Source organism: Ursus maritimus, unplaced genomic scaffold, assembly GCF_017311325.1.
Source record: "Ursus maritimus isolate PB19 unplaced genomic scaffold, ASM1731132v1 scaffold_3, whole genome shotgun sequence".
NCBI lineage: Eukaryota > Metazoa > Chordata > Mammalia > Carnivora > Ursidae > Ursus > Ursus maritimus.
The window spans coordinates 501,065-518,012 of NW_024425563.1; the positions used below are offsets into that span (position 1 = coordinate 501,065).

General features: G+C 41.7%; 1 protein-coding gene across 2 annotated transcripts in view; it reads left to right on the forward strand.

Annotated features, from left to right (window-relative positions):
- Window positions 1–16,948, forward strand: part of NCAPG2 (non-SMC condensin II complex subunit G2) — a 64,202-nt gene that overhangs the window by 23,978 nt on the left and 23,276 nt on the right. For both annotated transcript variants that reach the window (XM_040643747.1, XM_040643748.1), the window contains exons 13-17: window positions 5,181–5,360; window positions 6,826–6,978; window positions 11,228–11,450; window positions 11,681–11,778; window positions 15,102–15,275. In XM_040643747.1, the coding sequence (XP_040499681.1) occupies window positions 5,181–5,360; window positions 6,826–6,978; window positions 11,228–11,450; window positions 11,681–11,778; window positions 15,102–15,275 (828 nt within the window). The remainder of the gene's footprint in view (window positions 1–5,180; window positions 5,361–6,825; window positions 6,979–11,227; window positions 11,451–11,680; window positions 11,779–15,101; window positions 15,276–16,948) is intronic.

Here is a 16,948-nt window from a genome sequence, read left to right on the forward strand (position 1 = left end):
AATTTTTTTTTTTTTTTTTTTTTTTGAGAGAGAGAGAGAGGGACCACAAGTGTGGGGGGCGGTGAGCAAAGGGAGGCAGAGAAGCAGACTCCCTGCTGAGCGTGGAGCCCTATGCAGGGCTCAGTTTCAGGACCCTGAGATCATGACCCAAGCCAAAGTCGGACACGTAACCGACTGAGCCGCCCTGGTGCCCCTGTTGGTTTTTTTATTTGATGACAAATCTCAGACATGCAGCAAGTTGAAATAATAGTATAACGACTATGCGTAGACTTAGTTCTTTATATGTACATACATATACACGTGTGCGTATACATACATACACACCTATATGCTGACACACACGCACCTAAAATGAAGTCATTAGTATTTTGCTCTAAGTGCCTTATCCACATGTATATTTACCTAAAATTCCCCTTGAGAATCATTGATTTTGTGGTGCTAATGTTGGTGGGCAAATCAAAACTAGATTTTGGTAGTTTTTTGCTCTTTTTTCTTTTAATTAAGATTTTACTTATTTATTTGAGACAGAGAGAGTATGAGCCAGGGGAGGGGCAGAGGGAGAAGGAGAAGCAGAATCCCTGCTGAGCAGGGAGCCTGACTCGGGGCTTGATCCCAGGACTGAGATCATGACCTGAACTGAAGTCAGACACTTAATCGACTGAGCCACGCAGGCACCCCAGTGTTTGCTCTTTTTAACCTGGGTGTCCAAATCTATGAACCCCTGTTCTTTTTAAATGTGCAGGTGTCTGCCTTGGATGTGGTGTTGGAGTGTGTGCTGTGTCTTATATCGTACCTGCCGCTTTACAGATTCACAGTGTGTGCGTGGGCCTCCGGCTCCTGAGCAGAACACTTAGGAGCGGTCCTCTGTGGATGTCCTACTGGGGACCTCCTTAGCCTGACTGACAGTGACTGAGAGCATGGAGTCACACATTTTGTGTTATGTCCCGCTTCCCACGTAATAAGTCTGGTCTTGATCAACTTACTTAACCTCTTTAGTCCTGTTTCTTCTTTAAAACTGGAAGTAATATTCTGTAGGATTGTGATAAGGTCTCAATGAAAAATTATATATAAAACATTTAGCTCAATCCCTAGCATTAAGATGACAGTGGTTATAGGTGAAGGGGATTAGGAGTGCACTTATCTTTATAAGTATTGAGTAATATGTAGAATTGTTGAATCACTAAATTGTACACCTGATAAAAATATAGCACTGTGTTAACTACATCTGAATTAAAATTTAAAAAATATTAGGTAAAAAAATGACAGCACTTATTACTACTGTCCATAGGAACATTAAAAAATACGTAAAGTGATGCGATTATGTGATATAATATTAGGAACATATTAGTGAATCCTGTGTCTCTTGTACTAGAAACTGAAATGAATTTCTAGCGGTGAGTTTACTACTAATTTACTAGATGAAAGATGTGTAGGGAGCCGTTGGTGTCTTAGAGATATGGATGCTGTCAAATGCTTGGTACCTTGGATATTAGAATATTGGCTAATGGATGGTGTAACTCTATCTCTTTCTATTCCATTAAAAATCTCTTATATTGTAAATTGAAGAAATCTTACTGTGAGAACATCATAGTTGGTAGAAATATTGTGTGAATAAAAATGTTACCATGCTACGAAGTTTCATGTAATTTTAGCAAATGTGTAATATGGACATGTTAATAAATTTAAGAGGCAGGACCTATGAAATAATTGTTTTACAGTGAAAAATAAATTATACAAAGGAATGGCAAATTCTTTTTTTTTTTTTTTATTAATAATGATTTTTTATTATATTATGTTAGTCACCATACAGTACATCCCCGGTTTCCGATGTAAGGCTCAATGATTCATTAGTTGTGTATAACACCCAGTGCACCATGCAATACGTGCCCTCCTTACTACCCATCACCGGTCTATCCCATTCCCCCACCCCCCTCCCCTCTGAAGCCCGCAGTTTGTTTCTCATAGTCCATAGTCTCTCATGTTTCATTCCCCCTTCTGATTACCCCCCCTTTCTTTATCCCTTTCTTCCCCTACTGATCATTCTAGTTCTTATGTTCCATAGATGAGAGAAATCATATGATAGTTGTCTTTCTCTGCTTGACTTATTTCACTAAGCATTATCTCCTCCAATGCCGTCCATGTTGTAGCAAATGTTGAGAACTCATTCTTTCTGATTGCTGAGTAATATTCCATTGTATATATGGACCACAACTTCTTAATCCAGTCATCTGTTGCGGGGCATCTCGGCTCCTTCCACGATTTAGCTATTGTGGACATTGCTGCTATGAACATTGAGGTGCATATGGAGGAATGGCAAATTCTTATTTGAGAAAGCACGTAAAAGAAATGCCAAATCTTTGTTAGATTTTAAGGAATAGACCATATTAAGACTGGTAAGTGGGTTGTGGTTTTGCACAGAGGACAGGGCTTGTCAGCAGATCGGGTTCTCCTTGGGTTCTGTGGCTGAGGGACAGGCAGACCAGTGACCCCAAGGTGACCAGATGGGGAGGGGCCTCCCCTCTTGGTGGCTTTCTCTCCTTTTTTTTTTCCTCTGTAGAGATGTTTGAGTTATTGCTGGCTTTTCTGAGCTCCTCTGTTCCCTTCAGGCCTTTTTTGAGAGCTCTTCCCTGGCAGGTGGTTTACTGTGGGAACAAATGCATGGAGCTCTCAGTAGCCCTGGTACCATCCGTGTTCATGACCCCAGGTTTGGGCAAGTCTGAGCTCTGGAAGGGTATAGGAATGTCTGGGTCACAACCTTTTCTGCTCTTCTTTCCATGCAATCTATTCTTACTCAGTTTCCTGCTTGTAGAAATCCCTCATTTTAGGGGCACCTGGGTGGCTCAGTTGGTTAAGCGTCTGCCTTCGGCTCAGGTCATGATCTTGGGGTCCTGGGATTGAGCCCCATGTCAGGCTCTCTGCTCAGCAGGGAATCTGCTTCTCCCTCTCCCTCTGTGCTCTTTCTTTCTTAAATAAATAAATACAATCTTAAAAAAAAAATCCCTCATTTCCAATGTTGCTATCAATACTACTTTGTCATTTTGGTCAGATTTTGGGGAGGAGAGGAAGTAAGTGCTTATTCATCCTGACTTGAAGGCTTTTTCCCTCCTAAATACAGAGTAAGAATTATTTGTGCTCTTTTTTTTTTTTTTTTTAAAGATTTTATTTATTTATGTGACAGAGAGACAGCCAGCGAGTGAGGGAACACAGCAGGGGAGAGGGAGAGGAAGAAGCAGGCTCCCAGCCGAGGAGCCCGATGTGGGACTCGACCCCGGAACGCCAGGATCACGCCCTGAGCCGAAGGCAGACGCTTAATGACTGCGCTACCCAGGCGCCCCTATTTGTGCTCTTAAACTTATATAATAGAAAAATTTGCACATGGAGAGCCTAGGATAATGAACCCCTATGTACCTATAACCCAGTTTCAGTATTTACTGACCCAGGTCTAATCTATTTCTTCTTTTCTTGTTTTGAAGCAGATCTGAGATATCATCATTTTAACTCTAAATACTTCAGTAGGAATTGCTAAAACATAGTGATTTTTTTTATTTTTATTTATTTTATTTTTTTATTTTTTATTTTTTTAAAGATTTTATTTATTTATCTGACAGAGACAGACAGCCAGCGAGAGAGAACACAAGCAGAGGGAGTGGGAGAGGAAGAAGCAGGCTTCCAGCGGAGGAGCCTGATGTGGGGCTCGATCCCGCAACACCGGGATCACGCCCTGAGCTGAAGGCAGATGCCCAACGACTGCGCCACCCAGGCGCCCCTAAAACATAGTGATCTTTTTTAAAAGCATAATCATACCATCATTACGACTAAAGAAAGATGAAAAAATTCCTTAATGCTATCAAATATTGGGTAATTTATTTTTTTTAAAACACTTAAAATTTTTTAATTTTTATTTTAAGTAAACTCTATGCCACACATGGGGTTTGAACTCACAACCCTGAGATCAAGAGTCACACGCTCCCCCGACTGAGCCAGCCAGGCATCCCTGGGTCATTGTTTTTGAGTGATATTTCAATGACACTTTTCCCTGTTTTGTGTGAATCTGTCTAAATAAGACCCATGCATGTGATCAGCCAATATATTGATAAGACCCTGTCCAATAGTCTCAATCTCTCTCTTTTTTGCTTACTATTTTTGTTGTTGAAGAAGCCAAATTATTCTTTTGTTTCTTGCATTCTGGGTTTTTTTTTTTTAAGATTTATTTATTTACTTGAGAGAGAGTGCGCGTGAGTGAGAGAGCAGGAGGCAGGGAGGCAGAGGGAGAAGTGGGCTCCCTGCTCAGCAGGGACTCGATCCCAGGACTCCCAAGATCGTGACCTGAGCCGAAGACAGACACTCAACTGACTGAGCCACCCAGGCCCTGCATTCTGGGTTTTACAGAACATACTCCTGTGGTGGTGTTACTATGTTCCTTTGCCTTTTGTATTTCCTGAATATCAATAGGTGTAGAGATGATCAGTTATTTTTGTGGGGATTTTGTTTGTTGTGTCTGATGCTTCATGGAGCTGTTGTGTACTTCCATCCAGAAATGTACAACATCTTGTTTCTTTTTGTATTTTTAAAGAAGGTGGGGAGGGAGGAGGAGGGGAGGGGCAGAGAGAGAGAGAGAGAGAATCTTAAGCAGGCTCTGCACCCAGTGTGGAGCCTGACACAGGGCTTGATTTCACAACCCTAAGATGATGACCTGAGCTGAAACTAAGAATCAGACACTTAACTGACTGAGCCACCCAGGTGCCCCCTCTTTTTGTATCATTAGCAACCACTGACCACCATTTCTTGGATGAATTCATTACAAGTAGAATTACTTTATTCTGGGTTTAGTGCATTACAGCGTTCTGGAAATTCAAGAAAGTGATTTACATAGGCTGTGTCTGTAGGATCATCTGAAGTCTGCATACCTCACTGAATGTGGAGATGGTATTTGAGAATCTGCTGTCAGCAAAGCCCTATAGACGGGATTGGCAGACATGGCACCACCCATGTCTCGATTGTCCTCTTTAAATGCTCAACTGTAGAAATGATAAATAATAGGAGTCTGTATAGGACCAGTATTTCTATAATTTGAAATGTCTGCTACATTGTGAATGCATAGCGTGCTAATGTGTAAAAGCAAATGTTGATATGACGGGAGCTGATTTAAGATTTTTGTCTTTTTCCCCTCCAATTTATAGAGCCTTTTAGAAGACCCTTATCCAATGGTCCGTTCTACAGGGATCCTTGGTGTTTGTAAAATAACTTCCAAATACTGGGAAATGATGCCTCCAACTATTCTTATTGATCTCCTCAAAAAAGTAACCGGGGAACTGGCATTTGATACAAGCTCAGCTGACGTGCGCTGTTCTGTCTTTAAGGTAGGATTAAAATTATATAGGCAATATTTATTTATCATAGAATAATTAGAAAATACAGAGAAAGAACAATTTTTAAATCACCTGTAATTCTACTCTATAGATACACTACTGTGGACATCTTTGTTGTACATCCAGAGTAACATTTTATTTTATTTTTTTTTTTTAAAGATTTTATTTATTTATTTGATAGAGATAGAGACAGCCAGCGAGAGAGGGAACACAAGCCGGGGGAGTGGGAGAGGAAGAAGCAGGCTCATAGCACAGGAGCCTGATGTGGGGCTCGATCCCAGAACGCTGGGATCATGCCCTGAGCCGAAGGCAGACGCTTAACTGCTGTGCCACCCAGGCGCCCCCAGAGTAACATTTTAAAGAACCAAATTGGAAGTGTCTTCTACGAAAAAGGCCTACTGGAAATACCAGTTTTTAGTGTATGGCCGGGGTGGGTGGTGCACACTGTTTTTCAAATAGGAGTTGTAGGTAGTACTTAAAATTTTTTAAAAATTATACATTAAAATTGACTTTTTGGTATACTGTATGTACTTTTAACAAGAACCTACAAAACTGTCCTTTCTCCCATCATCCGGTTTCAACAGTTTTCAGGAACGCATCCGGTCTTGTTTCATCTTCAGCCAATCCATTGTCTCCCACTATTGATTACTTTGAAACAAACCCAGGACACTGTATCAGCTCATCTGTAACTATTTCAGTATAATGGTTAAAACATAAGGTCTTGTTATAGTTAATGATAATATTGTAATAATATTGCATGGTGACAGATGGTAATTAACTTACTGTTGTGAACATAGCATAATGTGTAGATTTGTGGAGCCATTATGTTGTACACCAGAAATGAATGCGACATTGTATGTCCACTATAATTCAAATAAAAAAGAGGTTTCTTTTAAAAATCCCTTTTCCTAATAACTGGAAGGCAAAGGTAGGTTGTATCAGATCTTCAAATTGGTGACTGGTCTGTGCTTGGGCAGGTCACTCGATCACCCATCTGAGGTGTGCCTGGCTGTGTCCCCCCGATAGGGGGGCTCTGTGCCCTCTGGTTTTCATGCAGGATTGAGTCAAGAAATGGAATTCATGGGTTACTAAAAAAAATGTGAAAAGATTGTTGGATCCGACACAAATTGGTTTGGAGCCCTCTCCACCAGTAGTTGTTGTGTGTTTCTTTCAACTCTAAAAATCCTTTAAAATTTGACTAAGAGAAAGCATTGCAGGATTATTTTATGACTGCTTTAATTTTGTTTGGATAGAACAAGAATGAACTGATTATCAGTGTTGAAACTAAACTAATTCGTTTTAAAGTATGCTTTTTATATGAAACTGTTTTAGAAAAGTTATTTTCTATAGGTATATTTATTTTGCTAGTAGTTCACTAGTAAGGATGGAACTGAATATTTTCTTAACTTTTTTTATGTTCTAAATTCAAATTGTTTCTATCTCCCCTTTTTGGTAGTGTCTGCCGATAATTTTGGATAACAAATTAAGCCACCCATTATTAGAACAGCTTCTGCCAGCACTGAAATACAGTCTCCACGACAATTCAGAGAAAGTGAGAGTGGCTTTTGTTGATATGCTGCTGAAAGTCAAAGCCGTGCGGGCTGCCAAGGTAGGACGGCAGGATTTTATCATTGAAGATGTGAAATAAAGAAGTACATTCGTTTTCATCAACAAAAAAGACAAAGTAATTTTAATTCCAAGAGTTTTATTAATCACATTTAAACTAGTTGATGTCTGGTATATTCTGCCAATTTATTGTGTCAAAAATTTTATTTGTTTTGTGATTTTCATTGAAGTTTCTAGAAATATCATCAATGTATTTTCTTCTTGAAAGACATTAATGTAAGCAGCCCCCACCTTAAATTATATTTTTATCATGTGCATGAAAGCTTTTGTTCAAATATTGTAATACTTGGTACTCAGTAACTACTTAACTATTACTAGGAGAACTCCCTTCACATTTTACAGAAGGAAGCAGGGAGATAATTGTGTTATTATGTACATTTTAACATGGTGTGAACTTTCAGAGTGAGGGTGTGCTCCTTTAGCTTGAGTCCTATTCAGCTTTTGGCTAAAAATGTTGGCTAGAAGGTTTTTAACTTCATTTGATAACACTGTGTCTTTTCTTCCTCCATGCACTACTTTTCTGAAATTTGCTTTAAAATGCTATTTTGTCCAAGCACAGAATTTGGGAGCCACCTGACATGTCCATTAGTCTAGGGTTAACCACACAGACCTGTTGTGTGTTCGCGCAATGAAGGAATGCTCTGTGGCCATGAAAAGGAATGAGCTCACCTAGAAATTCCACTGAGATATGAGTAAAAGCAGGTGTAGACCTGTGCGTAGTATGCCGCCAGCTGTATAAAATGGTGAGCCATTTGCTCAAATAGTGTAAAATATTCCTAGAAGAAAACGAGAAATTAATAACAGTTGCCTGAGGTGAGGGGGTTTGGATGTCTAAGGATGGGGAACGGGGGAGGCCAGGATACATATTGCTTTATGTTTTTTTATGGTTTTTATCAATTTTGAACTGTGAGTTTTGTTGTTAAAAACTAAAAACCAGAGACTATTTTACATGCCCTCCATAGCACACGTCCCACATGTCACGCCCCAGCGCCCTTCCCTGGTGGTTCTAGTCCTTTGCGCGTGTGTGGTGTGTTTCTGGGCTCCACTCTGGCTCCTTCATCTGTTTGCACGTCCTTCGGCCCTGGGCTGCGCGGCTGCAGGTTCCCATGAAGTCTCAGAGAGTGCCTTCTCCGGCTTTGTTCTGCGTTCAGAGCTTTTTGGCTGCTTTAGGTCTTTTGCATTTCCTTATATAGTTTAGAATCAACATGTCCATTTTAACAAAAAAGCTGGCTGTAATTTTTATCCCATTTGTTATTAACAGCTTAATAAAACTGAGTAGTTCTGAATCTGAGAGGGAAATTTTGGCCTAGTGTTGTGTTTGAAGTACAGTTTTGTTTGCAGAGGCCTATTGTGGTGCTGACTGGGGAGGAAATGGAGAGAGCAGTGTTTTCTCTTTATTAATAGGTCTACCCAAGACAATAGGGGGAAGACCAAGTAAGACGAGGACAAAAGTTCTTTGGGAAGTTTGGATTTTAGGAGAGTAGCAAGAAAGAAAGCATAATGTTTTACTGGAGTGGTTCTTTCATCTTAAATCTTAGCTGTTCAAGAGCCAGACAGAGAATGATTTAGCTGTGAGGTCTCTGGAACGGTGGAGAAGCAGCTAACAGGATGTGGGAGTGGCTGGTCATCCACCCTGTCGGAGTGACTGGGGTCTCTGCACGCTGTCAGACCCTGGTCATGCTTGTGTTAGTAATAGACACACTTAACATTTGAAGTGAAAGACCGGTTACTGATTTGCTTGCAGTCTTGTCTGTTGCAGATCCCAACCTGCTGGTGATAGGTTTGGGTAAAATAAAACCTCAGGTAATTGAAACAAAACAAATCGGAATCCCGATTTGTTCTGCATTATTTGAGGAAAGTGAATCAAAGAAAAACAAGGTAATATGGGGAGTTTCTGGAAAGGCAGATGCACAGGAAATGTTAGTTGTAAGAATCACCCCGGAACCTTAGCATTTGGTAAGAGTGCCGATGGCTAGTTCCCATTCAAGATGGTCTAGTCTCCATGTGAAGGCTCCAGAGTCCACCTTTTAATATGAGTGGGGACAGACCCTGGAGAACCTCTCGGGTACTGGCTCTGTGGCTGGGCTGTTGTGCTGGGATTTGGCATGTTTCTTGTTATTTCTCGCAGCCAGGTTGAAGCGCTGAGGTCTGGAGTCTTGAAGAGCCCTTGCTTACCTGAGTTCTCAAGTGGAGGGCTTTCTCTTTCCTCTTGGATTTTTCCCCCTTGGGAATGGTCTGTTGCTGCACATGTTCTGAAGTTGACGTTTACCAATGGCAGAGTTGACCCGTGAGTTCTCACGTGGGGGGTGTGACGCTCCTGCTGAGGAGCTCGGCAATCTGGCCGTGTCAGCTCTGTCTGCTTCCATCTGCGTCGGGGCATGGCCTCCGCACCACTGTCATCCGCCTTTCTGTGACGTTGCAGGCAGCATAGGAGAGCAGGTGAATGGTGAACCCATTCATTGGCCATTTTGGTCCTGGGTTGAATCTGCTTTCGCGGTGTTTGTGAAATCGCACCGTGTACCTAGGTGCACTTGAGTGTTTCGGCAAGTGTTTTTAGCTGGTAGTGGTGTTAGCCCCGGGTGTGCTGTTCAGGATTACACCTCAGTACACTCACATTCACAACCAGCAGCCCATCTGCACTGACACAAAGGCAGGAAGGGAGCAGGGGAGGTGAGGGAAGAGGGAAGTTGTTACAGCCTCCAGATGGATCCTCAGACTCATCACTACCTCTGAACCTTGAAAGTACTGCCTCTCACCCTTGAGTACAAGTCTCCAGTCACCTAATTGCCAGCCTCAGTCAGTTTTGTAGTTAGTTGGCAGTAGGTTCTCTTCTGTGAAGCCACCTGCCTCTGGTGGGGCAGGCGCTGAGAGTTGGGCCACCATACCATCCTCTCTGCATGACTTACTGCTGGCAGCGCTGTGGTGCCTTGCCTCCCCAGTACCACTGTGAGTAGAAGTGTTTGGTGTAGGACTTGGGTTTAGTTATTGTCTTTACTCCAGTAACTTTTTCAGAAATACCAAGAGGTGTCTAAGTAGAAGTGTCCCAGGAGGTTCCGGGGGAAGTTATCCATAGCATCAGATGCTCAGAGATTTCCTGGAGGGGGAGGTGTCAATATGTTCATCTGGATTTTTAACTGAAGGTCATTATGACCTTGGCAAGAACAATTTCAGTGAGGGTAGAAGCCATGCTACTGTGGGCTAAGTTATAAGTGGGGTGAGGAAGTGGAGGTGGGGGCAGAAGCAGGTTCCAGGGCAGGAGGGAAGGTGAACTGCAAGGACACAGGAAATTCAGGCAGAATTTTGTGGGGAGGCTTTTGTTTTGAGAGTTGGAATGACATGAAAATACTTAAATGCTGATGAGAAAGATCCAGTTGAAAATACTGGAAAGGCGACAGATTGTTAGAGCCAGGTCCTTGAGGAGAATGCACGTCAGTGATATTAACCCCATTATACAGAGGAGGAAACAGGTACAGCTGTTTGCACAGGTTTGCCAGCTGAGAAGTTGACTAGGGCAGGATTTGAACACTTCACCATTAGAATCTATTTTCTTTCTACTACTATTTTTCTCTTGTGTGGAATGTATTGCTTAGAAGTTTGGCCCTCTTTAAGCAGTAGACAACTTTGAGGCTTTTGAGCAGAGGGGCTCTAGGACAGTTGTGGTCATGCAGCAGCTGTAAGGTGGGCTGGAGGAGGCCAGTGTGGTCATCTAGGCAAGCTGGCCCTGGAGACGGGAGGCAGCGATGTGCCAGAGGGTGCTGCCAGCCATGGGTGGTGGACCAGGTACCCCTGGGGTTAGGAGTGATGTCTCTGTGTCTCCAACGTAGGGAACGGATTAGCCACGTTAGCTTTCTGTGTCAAAACTGTTGTAAATTTTTCTATTCACATTTCACATTAATGGGCCAAAAGTTACGGTGTTTTAGGAGATTTTTAAATTATGAGACTGATAATCATAATTATTTGAGAGTTTACACCAAGCATGACACTAATTAGTTGTAATTAACCCTCCCAACAGTGTAATACTTTGGTACCTTATAATGTCAGTGCTTTTTAAAATATGGATTTATTCTAATTTCTCTACGGAAGAGTCACAGTTTCTGTTATAGTCATTTGAAGTGAGTTTTCTTGAGTATAAAGATTAGTTCCTTTTTGATTTTGCTCAGGAAATTTTGCTTAAAGTGTTTTCAAGATTATAGGGACAATTGACTATTTCCTTCTGTGTATGCTTTACATAGTTTTGGAAAATTTGCCCCATGGAGCATATTTTGGTTCGTCTGGAATCAGATTCCCGGCCCGTGTCTCGGCGCCTGGTGAACCTCATCTTCAACTCTTTCCTGCCGGTGAACCAGCCCGAGGAGGTGTGGTGTGAGCGCTGTGTCACGCTGGTCCAGATGAACCATGCAGCAGCCAGGAAGTTCTATCAGCACGCCCATGAGCACACCGCCTGCACTAATATAGGTGTGGCACACCTACATTTCAGTGCTCGTTATGTTGTCTCCCTAAAGCTACTTAATGTCACGTATCCTCAGTGTTGGTCATTTTAATCAGCCTCACGCTTTAGTGCATTTCTTAACGGTTTCCTTTAAAAATCATACTTTTAATTGTTTGGGATTATAATTTTACAATTAGAAGGATAATTTGGTTGAAAAAACATGTATATTAATTATCAATTATTTTAAACATTTTAGCAAAGCTGATTCATGTGATTCGCCATTGCTTGAATGCCTGCATCCGGAGGGCCGTGCGTGAGTGCCACGAGGGCCATGAGGAGAGGGAGAAGGAGAACGTGAGTGTGGTCGGGCCTGCCCTGGCCCAGCCGCGCCTGCGGCTGTGTTACCTCAGGGAGGACAAGGCCCCTGTGTCCCATGCTTAGAGAAAGGCAGAATGTTGGCATTTCCATGGACTGTTATGTTAGCAATATTTTGATTTTCCATTATTCCCTCAGTATTGATAATTCTGTGATTACCGTAGAGGATCATAAACACTGGTTTGGAAGACTGCTCTATACCCTTTGTAGTTCATCGTGGAGTTCGGGTAGGTTTTAAAACAGAGGGAAGTTTATTACTGGTAACACCCTGTCCCAAGTTTTCTTGGCCTTAAGCTTCTCTGTATATTTTAATTCAACCTGGGTGTACCATACACCTGGATTGGATTCTGGATGTTACCATATCTATAATTAATGGGTGTTACTGTTCTTAAGGATCTCCTCATAGCCACAGCTGTGAGATTCTACTAGAAACATCTGGGGTTTGAATTTCTAGGGATGAGCTTTATTTAGAATTGTTATTTATTTATTTACTTACTTATAGATTGTATTTATTTGAGAGAGAGAGCAAGCACTATCTGGAAGCGGCAAAGGGAAAGGCAGAAGCAGGCTGAGCTTGGGATCGAGCTTGAGTCTGCCTCTGGGAGGTCTGTTTGAGATTCTCTCTCTCCCTCTCCCACTGCCCCTTCTCCTGCCCTCAAGTCTGTGTGCACACACACATTTTCTCTCTCTCTCTCTCTTAAATAGGTAAATAAATCTTTTAAAAAAACAATAAAAATTTGAAAAATAAAAAGTAGTTAATCAGAGGGACTGATTAGCTGCTATTTCTTCAGATCCAGAGTGACCACTTATAAGAAATTTAAGACCTAGACACACATTACTTACAAGCAGTATCTTAAGCTTATAAACAAGCTCTCATGCTTATGTATATCTAAACTAAAATTTGGGGGTAGTTTTGTAGTACCCAAATAGATTAGGAAACTGGCCTTTAAAAGAAGTTGCAAGAGACAGCCTGTCCTTTCGCTGAGACCTGGTCCTGGCCCCAAGGCGAGGTCCTTGCATCAGTATGAGCCTGCCTCAGTCCCAGCCTGCGTCCCACCACCTCTGACACAGGCCTCTTTCTAGGAGAAGCTGCCAGGTTTCCTCACAGGTCTCATGCTGGCCTGATAACTCCTGCATGCACCCCGGGGACACCTATGCCCATGGGCTTGCAGCTGGAGGGCCACCACTCCACCAGCCTAGCCCCTGTTTAAACAAGTCCTCGTCTCTATCCCAGTCAGGGAGGCAGGTGTGGAATCAAGGAGAAAAATGCACAGAAAGAGTGGGACTGGGTTTTATCCTGACAGTGGACCCCGATTAGCAGTTCTAGCCACTCACAGATCTCAGCTTGGATTTGGAAAGCCTTTGGCCCAGGGAATTTGGAGTTGGTTCTGCTTTTATTTTTGGTGGAGTTTAAGTTCCTCTCTTCAGGGTTTTTCCCTCAGTATAGATTGTATGGGCAGAATTTTTCAGGAAGGTGACCACATTGCCGTATATCTTCAGAAACCTCAGCTGGAGAGACCGGCATGGCGGCCTCACTCCATGGTTCTGGCACGTGGGGTCGCAGTGTGGGAGACGGATGCAGTGGTGCATAGGGAGAGAGCACAGCTTCTCTCTGGGCCACCACTGCAAACTCAGACTGATGGTGGAAACGGTTTTGCAGAAGAGCAAAAACATAGTTCGTGATGTATTAGTTGAGAGACTATTACGTTTTGTAAATTTTGAAGGAACCCTCCACCCTTATTATTAAAAAGCTAGGTATTACTGAGAAAGCTTGCACTTTATAACACTTTGGGTCAGTTTCTGTACCATTAGAAAACACAAGAATTTAAAAATATGTAGGTCCATTATAGTTTATGCCAGACAAGAAATATACTTTGTCATGTGGATATTCTCATTCCAAGAATGTTTATGTGGCTAAAAGCAAAATTTTTGAAGTCATTCTTTTACTTTTTCTCATTGCTAACTACTAAAAATCAAAGACGTTCTCCGCTAAAATAAAAAGTTTGCTTCCGACTTAGGAACTTAGCACATTTTTTAAGGAGGTAGTGGTGGCTTTCTCATGCAGCTTTAATAATAAGGCTGCTGTGCTAGACATTGGAATGGGAAAAAGTAAAATTAATTGCAGAAGGGAATTTTGTCAATCTGTTACTTGTATCATTTTTTCAGTAGTTTCTAAGCCTTTAGTAGTTTTATTTCTTTTTAAATTTGTCCATAGCTCATTCAAAGTATTAGGTGCATAATGAAAAATCTAGCTTTATGTCAAAACTACCTTTGCTTTTTCTGTGTACTCTCCTTAAATTTATTTTTTTTAAAAGTTTGTTTATTTATTTAAGTAAACTCTGCACCTAATGTGGGGCTTGGACTCATGACCCCAAGATCAAGAGTTGCATGCTCTACTGACTGAGCCAGCCAGGCACCCCAAGTTTGTTTTCTTTTAAACTGTCTTTCTACTGTGTTTGAGTAAATAGCATTATAGTACCAACGCCTGAAATGAATCTTCTTTTGCATCTCAAGGTAGTCCCTCTTCAGGAAATTGTCTGAAGTGGTTGTTTGGAGGTTATCAGACTGTCTTTTGTACAGTCCCATTGTAGGGCTGGCTAGCAGACCCCATCAGTGTATGTATGAACTGGTTGTGTTCTGGGGCCGGTGTTCTGTGCAGAAGACTTGCCAGAGTGCATTTGTGGCTTAAATGGAGCACTCAGAAGAACATAGCCACGATTATTGCTCACGGCCAGCATAAGCTCAGAAGATGTGAATGGTGTGTTATTTTAGAACAAACTGAGGAAGCCATTGATTGAGTGGCAGTTGGTCATCATCAGCCCTCACCAGGCCCGCAGAGTGGAGAGGCTGGCAGACAGCCTGGGGTGATCTGATGGGCCGAGTTTGTAGCTGAGTCTCAGTAGCAATCACATCGAGGAAATCCTTCCCTCCTCCCCAAGTCTGTTCACATGAAACTTTATGGCAAGAAGTGACATCTTGCAACAATTCAGAAGATACAGTAGAAGTATGCTCTGTACTTGCGTATTATGTCCCTAAAGACAACAGTTTATACATTTTGATTTTTAGAGGATTTTTAATTCATATAGTGTTGACTGAAAGGATATAGGGTTCAGTTAGCATTTCTTTCTTGAGTGGACTTTTAAAGGCATTTACCTCTGCTAGAGATTTTCAAATAGAAGATAAAGTCATTTTCGTGTAATGAAAATAGACTTGATATCCTTTACATTTCTGCTTCAGGTCTGAAATTCTGAGATGTACTCTTATGATTTGATTCTTTCACAATCGAATTATTTGTATCTTAGGTTCTGGACAAAACATTGTCTGTAAGCGATGTTGCATCCATGGCCGGTTTGTTAGAAATTGTTGTGATTCTTTGGAAAAGTATTCACAGAAGTATGGAAAATAATAAGGAAGCCAGAGTTTACACCATTAACAAGTTTGCCTCTGTGCTCCCTGAGTACCTGAAAGTCTTCAAGGTAAGACTGCTCACACTGTGGGTGGGTGTATGAAGATTGCATTTGTGCAGAATAAGCCGAAGTGCCCAACACGCTTACCTGGCAGGACCTGGTTGGTCATCTGTAAGGGGGGGATGCTGAGCCAGCGCTCACCGGGTAGGGGAAGTGGCCTTTTGCCTTTCTTGAGGGTGGAGGCCGTATGTCTTCCTACCTCATATTCCCAGCACTCAGGGAAATGTGGGGGTAAGTGCTCGGTTCTTCTGTCTTCAATGGTCTGTGACACCATTTGAGAATTTAATTTGATTAGCTGGGAATTGAGAAAGAGGAGTTGGCAAACGTGATACCATAGCGGCTAAGTTTCGTGGGCATTTTCAGGCATTTGATGGCGTACTGTAATCAAATGGGTTTCTGAAGTGTTTGAGTTGTGTCCGCAAATAGAACCATGCATGTAACTTCTGTTTGGGTGAAGGAAACCTGTTTCTTGACTATTTACTTCTGAGGAAAGTTCATATTTCCAAAACAAATAGAAGTAAGACTGAGCTAGATATGAAAATGTTCTCCCAATTATAAAGAAAGCATGGTTTAAATATAGAATGATCATAAGTTTTAGGAACTATGCTTTTCTTGATGAATTTTACTTTTGGGCTCTTCCAAAACTGCTTATGTGACCTTGGCCCCTTAGCTGTTCTGAGCCGCATTTCTGTGGCTGTCAAGGCTCTGAGCTTCGTTGTGTCCCTGAAATGCAACTGTGACCTATTCAGGAAGGCAAATAACCTAAATTGCCAAAGTTATTAGTACCTTTAAATTCTCAAATAATTACATTGGGCTGAGAATCCAGCATTATCTCAAAATTCTCAGATGATAACACAGAAGCCCATAGAATACTGGATGAGGTGATAGATAAGCAGTGTGGCCTGCAGGTGTCTAGGGACAGGAGGAAGGTAGTTAATGATAATTAATTCAGTTAATTTCAAATGATTCTGGCAAGAGAACCTCTCTGCACTCGGTTGCTCTGAGAACATTGTGGTCTTCTTTATAAATGAATAAACACTCTATAATCCAGACAGAGTGGAATTAGTGGTAATTATCAGTCTACTTTTGTAACATTAAGAAAACATTTTTTGTATTGAGAGTTCGGGGAGGGGTGGGTCCACTCCAACTGAATGCAGAGTAAGCAGATCAAATTTTGATGTTGTCCCTGGTTCTGTTTCATGTATATTTTGGGGAAAATTGTTAGTTTTTCTGTTGGGGTCCACCATCTCTTATTCTCCCAATGAACCAAGGATATTTTCTATTAAGTATTCTTGATTGAGCCTGATCTACTCTTTGTTTTAATGGTGTAATCACAGTAACACTGGCGTGGCTATAGCTTACTAAGTGCCGCCTCGGATGAGGTGCTGTGATGTGCCTCTCTCCGTCTTCCCAGCAGCGCCCTCCCTTTTTGCAGAGGAGAAAATGGACCTTGGTGCTGCCTCTTTGCTCTGTGCTGATCCAGCTGGTAAAACCATGGAGTCTGGTTGGACCTAGGTTTGGCTTGGTAGCTCCTAAGCCTATACATTTTCCATTAAACTATATTGTCTTCCCAAAGATTTTCTGATTATTTTATGGAAAAATTTTTCTATGAAAAAATTTCTCTCATTCTCTTGACATTTATGTTCAGAATACCAAGCGTACAGAGTTAATTTCTTTTTTTT